This window comes from Clytia hemisphaerica, unplaced genomic scaffold (assembly GCF_902728285.1).
Source record: "Clytia hemisphaerica strain Z4C2 unplaced genomic scaffold, Clytia hemisphaerica genome assembly, whole genome shotgun sequence".
NCBI lineage: Eukaryota > Metazoa > Cnidaria > Hydrozoa > Leptothecata > Clytiidae > Clytia > Clytia hemisphaerica.
Window position 1 is genome coordinate 67,208 of NW_027103422.1, and position 9,324 is coordinate 76,531.

The 9,324-nt window shown below is 37.0% G+C and overlaps 1 protein-coding gene across 1 annotated transcript; it reads left to right on the forward strand.

Moving 5' to 3' along the window:
* Positions 1-425: 425 nt before the first annotated feature.
* Positions 426-1,550, forward strand: LOC136797881 (uncharacterized). Its single transcript, XM_067054461.1, has 2 exons — positions 426-1,206; positions 1,373-1,550. Exons 1-2 carry the CDS (start codon positions 701-703, stop codon positions 1,548-1,550), a joined length of 684 nt encoding a protein of 227 aa, XP_066910562.1. The 5' UTR covers positions 426-700.
* The last annotated feature ends 7,774 nt before the right edge of the window (positions 1,551-9,324 follow it).

Genomic DNA, 9,324 nt, shown 5'->3' on the forward strand with positions numbered 1-9,324 from the left:
TAACATTCAAAACTATTGTATCATTGATCTTGATTTAAGAGTTTAAAGGCTACAGAGTCAGCCCTAACCCTCAGAGAATCTCTTGTTCTTGATTCATGAAAAGAAAAGTCATCATCTCTCAAAATTGCAGCCCAGCTCTTTTTCCCATACTTTTTGATGCAGCTCAATATATACTCATCTTCATCTTGCGTGAATTTGACATTTTTCGATACTTTCTTGTTTGTCTCCTTCTGTGCTTCCGCTTTTTTTATCGAAACATCTTTGCTTATCATGTCCTTTATTGCATGAGTAGTGAACTGTTTTGTGTTGACAGGTGAGCAACCATCGGTAACGTTTGTTATTTGCATTTCAATATCTGCTGACGTATCTAAGGTTTCTGTTCCAGTATCTTTTGGAAAACACATGTTTTGAACTCTCTTTAAAGGAGATCTAACGTCAAAAATTTTGCTACATTTTTTTGGAAATTATGGAAACTTTATATTGTGGGGATTAAAATGGGCTATGTTATGTTGAAAAATCTTAACTCAATAGGAAGTTATATCCCTTTAAAGATTTAAGCGTGTGACGTCATTGCCGAACAACTTGTTTGTTAAACAAGATTTTCTCTCTTTTTCTCTAAACTTTTAGTGAGTTTTATAAAGAAAAATTTCTTGATGAAATCATTTAGCACATTCATTTAGACTTCTAAATTCAGAGCAAAATGTCGTCGAGTGAATCTTCAAGTGAAGAAAATGATTTCTCAGACATTTTTAACCATTCTACTGATGAAGAAAAGGAGTTAGACACATCAGAATCAGAGGCAGACGCGTCAGATGAAGAGGATGAAGCTATTGGAGGGTTTTATGGTTTTGAACCTGAGTATTCAAAAAAAGAGCTAGCGATCCTGTCAGCAAAGTACAAAGAAGATGAAAGCTCGTCTTCAAGTGATAGCGAACGGGAAAATGATGACCTGGAGTCAAGTAGACTTGAGAACTTGCATTGGTGCACTTGTAGAAACTGTGTAATTGGCACCGATTTCACTTTAGAAGAATGTCTCTGTTGCAAAGAATGTAGTATTCTCGAAGAGAAACTTGAAGGCATATCTTGTATTACAAAACACAAAGACTTCAAACCTTTCATTCTCACCCCATCAGCCCTTGAGTTCACCTTTATAACAAGAAGGAGACATAAGAAAATTTTCAAAAGAATCAAAAAAATAAAAAACAGGTAAATTTGATTGGGTGTAATACATCATAGATCGTAAAATAGTTCGTAAATCTATCAAAATAGTTTGTAAATCTAGCAAAATGAAGATTCTAAATAAATTTATTGAATCAATTCTAGGCAAGAGTTCAAATAGAAAACCAGTCTTTGTTTTCTTTTATTTCTACAGGCAATATCGTTACACTGCGTATTACCAATACACATCGTGGACACATTATTTCGAAATACTTGGGCGTGACAAAAGAGTGGTGATCCCATCTTGTGTCGTGAAAGAAATAAAAAACACGTTCCCTGAGTCTATTGGTGGAAAATATACTGGTTTCAAGAGAGCTTCATTGAGCAACTAGACTTATAATCTTTTGTGAACATAGAGTATAGATAGATATATAATATAAAAGGAAATAAAATTATTGCAAAATTCCTAAACTACTTTTTGAACCTTTGTATTTTGAAATGTTTTTCCAAAACCAATTGTCTTTCTGGACGTTCTGTAAATGCAATGTTTTTTGGGCTTACGAGTCTATTCGCTAATTCAGAGGCTTTTTGGTTAATCTTTTCTCCTTTTTCTTTCCTTTTTATAACCTCAGTTAAAAGTGTTTTCACGAAATCGTAAGACTTTGCTTCCTTCGTCTCTTTGGCCACCCAATTTTTTGACAACTTTGAAGAGACGATTTTCCACTGTTTTTCTCCCTTTTTCCCTGATCCTTTACGCTCGGAGGTAATGACTGCTTGCTGCCTGCCCACGTTGCTATTGTGATCAATTACGGCTACTTTCACCCGTGCATCCATCACGTTCAGCTCAAATTCCAATCTTTTTGGGGCGTAAGAATTAACGAGCGAATGGAATACTTCGATACTCCCGGTGTGCAATGGATTGACGAGATGATCCATGTCATTGAGGGTTTTGCTTTCTGTCACGACATTTTCTAATGCATCATACGCTACCGAATCTTTCACGATCCATTTTTTCTGTGCAGTCTCCTTCCTTTTCAATGATTTATGGCAGCACTTGGGGTATTTGGGGTAAACCCTCTTAAATCGATGACGATTTGTGACGTGGTGCAACAGAGATTTCCACATTTGCTTCAAGGTTTCAGCATCTCCCTTGCAATTTTCGGCACACCAAAATAGGTGATTTCCGATCTGTCGAATCCACTCTTGGATTACTTTGCAACCTTTTCGTTTAGACACCTTCCTCAATTTTGAAGTGATATTCTTCGAAAAATGCCAGGTATCATAATTTCTGATTATACGGGCACGATTTTCTCTCAGCCATTTTGCCAATTGCATGTTCCTATCAGTAGCTATCTTCTTAACCTTGAAACCACTGCTCTCTAAATCGGTCAAACAATTTTTAAAACCTTCAAGTTCAAGAGGCGCAGAGCCTTTGCCTTTTGAAGTTTGGACTGTTGAGGTGGCGATAATCTTTTTGGTCTCGGGTGATTGGCATGTGTACGTGCAGTACTTCGCTGATTTTCCTGGTGAATCGAATCGACCATCCCCTACAATTTCAAGATCTGCTTTGGTTTTTATTTCTGCTCTTGCTTCCTCTATATTTTGTTTGAAAACTTGGTTGACACTAGGTATTACAAGTACACGTTGAATCTTGTAGAAGGTATTAGCATTTACAAAATTCAGTCCGGAAAAGCTCACAGGTTTTCTAATGCTCTCAAAATTTGAGCCAGAAAAAAATACAGAGGCGGAAATCAACAAATTAAAAGCAGGCATTTTCCCAATCAATGGTTGGCTCTTCCAATCAATTATGACATGTTCGTTGTCACAAAAGATTTTTATAGTGAATACTAGTTCCTAGCTTAGTTTTCTTAATTTCGTCGACAGGTAGTGCACAAAACCTTGCAACGTAAGCATGAAACAAGTTGATCCAGCATTCCTTCGTAAACGACAAATTTTTCATCGTTTAAAATGTCGATTTTGACCTCTTCTCGGTTAGAATTTTCGATGACAGAAGGCTCGTAATCAGGGTCATATTTATCGTGAACAAATGAGAGATCGGGTTGGGAGATGGAATCTTGACTTGCATTTTTGATAGGACTTGACGAAGTTGGCCATAGAATATCTTCCGTTTGTGTACCGACTTCATTGGTTTTTCTTACGTCACTGCTGGTTTCGACTATCTCCTTTTCAATTGGACTTTCGTTTTGATTCACTGTCTCCTCAGGTGCGTCGTTTGTATCGAATGGTTCGATATTTTCTTGATTTACGATCCTCTCATTATCAATGGATTGTTCATAGTCAACGAGGAGTTTCTTGACAACCTTAAACCAAAATGTAGAATCAAGTTTATAGTGTTGATCGATTGTTGCAATATACACCCCTGTCTTAGTATCTTTCTTACCATGCTCTTGGCCCTGACATGAGGCTTATATCTTGTTAAAGTTGAAAATTGTCAAAAGTCAAAAGGAAGACTTGTCAAAGGGCTTGGAAAATCATATTTTATAACTTTTCCAAAATTTCTGTTGTTTAAATGAAAACTGTCAACTTACATCTGCTCTCTCCATATCAGAGACTCTTTTTCTAGGTTGTCTTGAAGAGATTGTAGTTCCATCCATGTTAATTTGTTCGTATACCTGATGATCAAAAATTGTCGGTATAGCCCCATCAATGAGACGTTTTGCCCTTGCAGGTCCATCGTTAGTGTTGTACAATGGACAAAGTTCAGCTTTCAAGTCTCGTTCAAAGCATTTCGAGTGGAAGTGGTCACTGCATAAGACTCGATGACGAGCAGCTTCGAAAGTGTTGATAGTCAATTTGGCATTTCCCATGTTGTGTAGCCATCGTGAACATCTATCACGTTCTTTCTTTGGGTCAGGAATTTTGAAAAAACATTTCCCTTTTATAGCCTTTGACCCTGACGTTTTATTGGAACATCCGAAAGCTTGACACAATACCATATCTTTCAAGTTCGTTCTTCTAATTACATTTTTCTCAAAACATCTCTACGTCTACGTACATCAAAATTATATTTTGCTATAAAACATCTTCTTTCCATAATTTTTGTCTACAAACAGTTTCTCTATCGAAATGAAAGTTCGGCGCTGACGTCACGAAACCCTCTTACTTTCAAATAAAGAGATATTTTAAACAATGATAATTCAATCAATATGAAAGATTTTGCACTCGTTCTTTTTGCAATGTTTTTTATTTAATTAGGCCTGTACTCTGTCAAAAAATAAGGATAAAGAAATTTTTGACGTTAGATCTCCTTTAAGATGCTCTCGACTTCGGTACATTGAGATTCAACATCTACATCTGCAGGGAAAAATGGCGAGGATCTGGTCATGTTATCAGAAGAAGGTCCTGCCACCTACTTGTCGACGTATTGTGCGGTAGGAAATAATGATCGTTTGGTTGAGGCTGTCAAGTCACAATATACGTCCAATACAGAGTTTTGGTGCTTTTTCCTTGCTGAACCAAGCAGCTTTTCCATACACTGCCGTCCCTCTATTGCCACTTTCCTTAACTGCTTTAATTTGTAATAGGTTTTTGCCACTGCTGAACTGTACTTTTGATCTTCAGAAATGATTTGCTGTTCCTGCAGGGATAACTTGTCTGAACTGGCTGTCTCTACGATTTACCCATAACAGGTTGGATGTATGTATTTTCCAATTGCTTCATGTACAAGAATAGTCATTGCTGATGTTAATGATTGGCATTGGTTACCTGTAGTGGAAACCAGCAAGTAATCACACGTCGGATTAGTCAACGGTCGTACAAGGTCAATATATTCATCAAGAATGGCAATAACATCGTTGTCAGAATCAAGGTGTGGAATAGATAAGTAGTAGCAGTTTTAAATTCTCTTTGGTCTATGAAACAATTATTCGTCTTTGCTTTTTCAATCATTGAGAGTGTTAGACACTGGAACGTCATCGGTCTACTGCATTTTACACGTAGTAAGTAAGTAAGTAAGTAAGTATATTCATCTGGTGGCTGTCGGCGGAGCCGGGAGTGAGGGAGTCTATCCCCTTTTCTATTTGCGCCAGACCTGGGAGATCGTATGCAGAGGTGGAGCGCCACACCTACTCTCAGCTCCCAGTAACTTACCGCCTAGATCAGATTACCCAACCTAATCTACTCATCCGCTGAGTTGGCGGTAACCGGGGATCGAACCCACAAGCCTTAGATTGTAAGGTGAATGCTCTACCGACTGAGCTACCCGGCCACTTTTACACGTAAGAAAAGAAAAGTTGTGATGAATCGAGTACAAAAGGTTATCTCGTTTTTGCACGGTAAAGGGCTTTGAGATCGACATTTTTGAATGATATCATTGAAGCGCAGTATATGGAACGGTATCAATTGCTCCATTTCCTCTAAAGTTGCCCAACTCTCTCGACCTATCAATGCTTCTAAATCGAAATTCCTTGTACTGTCTAAGCGTTTCTTTTTCCGTAGATTCTCTCTTGCCCTTCTCAAATAGACATCGGTGACGGTGAAAGTATTATTGAAGGAGAACCAAGACAACAATCAATGAGTTCGAATGTAAGAGGTGCTTGAGATCCATTTTCACCAGAGCTGTCCATTAAAAATTTCAAAGCACGCTTTGCACTCAGGCAAATTAAGGCTTGTCCAGATTTTTCAAACTTGGCTTAATTTTTTATCACCGTTTCCACTTGTCATAGCATATCACTTCATACATCGAAAGAAGCGTATTTGAGTGTAGATCACTGGAATTGCTGTGCCATAATTAATTTTTTCACCCAAAAAAAGATATTAGGCAAAAACCAAAAAATGCTGACGTCAGCAAAACTTCTTTTTTGAATAACTCCAGTTTGGCTTATGGTAAAAACATGAAATTTGGACCAAAGTTGCACACCATTAAAACAATCATTTAAAAAAAACTAATTTGAAATTTTGCTGACGTCAGCACTTTATTGCAAAATTTCGTATTTTGCTGATTTCTGCTGACGTCAGCAAAATTTGCAAAAAAAATTAGCAAAAATGTTACTATTATTGATATGCAACTTTTGTCCAAATTTCATGTTTATACCATAAGCCAAACTGGAGTTATTCAAAAAAGAAGTTTTGCTGAAGTCAGCATTTTTTGGTTTTTGTCTAATATCTTTTTTTGGGTGAAAAAATTAATTATGGCACAGCTATTCCAGTGATCTACACTCCAATACGCTTCTTTCGACGTATGAAGTGATATGCTATGACAAGTGGAAACGGTGATAAAAAATTACAGTAAATTTGGACTTGCCTTAATTTGCCTGAGCAGTCTGTTTTGACTCACGAGGGTTCTTTCCTCCTCCAGTTGTAGTGGTTAGCCACTTTAAAATTCTTTACCAATACCTTCATCCATCGAGTAGTATGATTTCGAAGTCGTTGTTGCTTCCTTTGATACATTCGGTTGATTTAACACTACATCTTCCCTCTTAATTTGGGGCTGTTCATCAAAATAATAATACCAAGGATGCTTGTTATCAATATGTTTCCTTAGTCAACGATTACTACCAAAATCAGCGTGAAGACATAGCTTAACAGGACAAGTAAATTTACCTTTCTCGTTCTCTTGAAGTAAAAGTCTCCTTTTCCCATTTGCTGATCCATTGACAGAGTGCCAATCTACGAAGAGCACACGTCTTCGGTCCATTGGCCCTGAATGAATTATTATCGAGGGATAAATTCTGACCTTTTATCCTTCATCGTGGTACTTGATATCAAGGGGTCAGAAAACCCTTGGGAAAAGCTAAACCCAGTCACATGATTGATTTAAATATCTCTGCCGGGGGTCTCAATGATAAATTCTCTTATTTCTGGCTTATTACATAACCTTGACTTGCTTATGCTACCTTATATACCTTTATTACCCCTTATTACACTCCGGATCTATACTTAGGTCATTGAGATTCTTAAGATTTTCTTATTTCCTTTTATTACAGGAGGTTCGCTTGCTTATTCTGCCTTATATACCCTTATTACCCCTTATGACACTTCGAATCTGAACTATGATTTTGAGATTTTCTTATTCCGTCTTATAACACGAGGTTCGCTTGCTTATTCTGCCTTATATACCCTTATTACCCCTTTATTACACTCCGGATCTGATCCTTGGTCATTGAGATTTTTAAGATTTTCATATTCCGTCTTATAACTCGAGGTTCGCTTGCTTATTCTGCCTTATATACCCTTATTACCCCTTATTATACTCCGGATCTGAACTTTGGTTATTGAGATTTTAAAGACTTTCTTAGTCCCTCTTATAATACGACGTTCGCTTGCTTATTCTGCCTTATATACCCTTATTACCCCTTATGACAATATCAATAGTGTAATAAGGGGTCATAAGGACAAAAAATAGCCCTTATTACCTGTCATTACATTTTTAAGCAAAAAAGTGTAATAGGCTGTCATAAGGACAAAAAATAGCCCTAATTACCTGTTATTACATTTTTAAGCAAAAAAGGGCTATTTCAGTTTAAGCTTATTGGGCTGACCTTCCAGCGCAGCTGGTTTATTCCCACTAGTGTATGGTAGTTACTTGTTATTACACGAAAGTCAGAGAAAAGGGTGAAGTTGCGCTCGAAGGCTTCAAGTTGACTTTAGTCGTTTTTTCAATACAAAGAGTAAAGAGCAATTCTTGAATCTTTTTCAGCTTCTGAAGTGTCAGCAAGTTTATTCACACTGATCCTATATGCATTGCTGTTGATCATATCGAAAGGCACATGAGAAAGAAGAATTATGTCATTTCTCAAGGAAAGATATACAAGAAACCTCCTGACAGCCAATTCACTTACGTTTATTGCATTACCGTATAGTCCGGCGGCGATCCAGGATAACCCTTACAATTAGTAAATATGGGTTTTTATTTTATTTTCCCATCATATGGTCCCTTGGGACCCCAAAACCAGTTTTTGCCAAACTGGCAAAGCTCATGGCCACTTATTTTCCTTGGATTCGCGCATTTCAGAATTTCGGGCGCAAAAAAAAACAAAAAGGGCGTTCAAAAGTAGGCGAAGAGGGCGGAAATGGCGGACTTTATATAAAACAACTTTTTTTGCAGTATTAAAACGATAATTTAAAAATAAAGGGAAGCCAAATTGCATAGGAAGGTTATTGACAACTAGAAAATAAATATTTTGTTCATATATTGAGAGTACTCAACAAAAAAACAGTAAATTCAGTTGGGACTTTTCCTCGAACCTCCCTGGTGAAAATTGCCTGAAAAATAGATTCTAAACTTTCTGCAGGAAAAGCACTTATAAAAATCGATCAATTATGCATTGCTTGTTTCAAAAATAGCTGTTTTCTTGTGGTCTTCAAGCTTTGAAAATGTAATACAGCTCACTGAAAAATCTGCCTGATCAGACGACTGTCTGATCTTCCGCCATTTTGAAATCTTTGAATCGAACGGCGTTCGAAATGGATTCGAACGTCAAATTGTAAACAAAAAATTTTTTCTTGAAAAGATGGAAATGAGAAGCGAATTACTTGCTCGAAGCATTGAAAAATTGTGCTTTCTTTGTGGAAATTTTCTTGGGAACAAGCCTCTCAATGTTATGCCATACGTCGATGACATCAAGGTCGCTTTTTACAATGACATAAGGGAGGAATTAAAACTTGATTACTGCCCCAATAAGATATGTCGAAAGTGTTACAACCGTATCAAAAACACAAAAACTAGAGACACTACAACCGATTTCAAAAGATTTCATTGGGAAAGTCACGTTGATGGTGCCTGCAAAATTTGTTTACACGTTTCTAATCTCCAACGTGGTGGGCGTAAAGTAAAGCAAAGCCTTCCACCTAAGACCTCTTTATGGACAAGACAAAAATCGATAGCATTAAAAAGTAATATGCCACCATCCAAATTACCAAAAGCAATTATTCTGTCAGAATTAGATAGAGATTTAAACCCCCACTTTGAAGCATTATTATGCGAGAAATGTAACTCACTTGTTAATGGGCCTTTGAGGATTAAGAGTTGCGGACATTTGTTTTGCTTCGACTGTTTAATAGTAAATGTTGAAGGAAGAAAGCTAGAGGACTTACACTGTATTAAATGCTATGTGTCGATGGAGGAATCAGATATCAAACCGTGCCCTATCGTAGAGAAAATTTTCGCATCAATTTTGACGAAATGCAACAAAAACTGTGGTCAAA

Coding starts and splice junctions, on each gene's coding strand:
- LOC136797881 (XM_067054461.1), top strand. CDS start 701: ATGTCGTCGAGTGAATCTTCAAGTGAAGAAAATGATTTCTCAGACATT. Junction 1,207..1,372: donor ATCAAAAAAATAAAAAACAG/GTAAATTTGATT, acceptor TTATTTCTACAG/GCAATATCGTTACACTGCGT.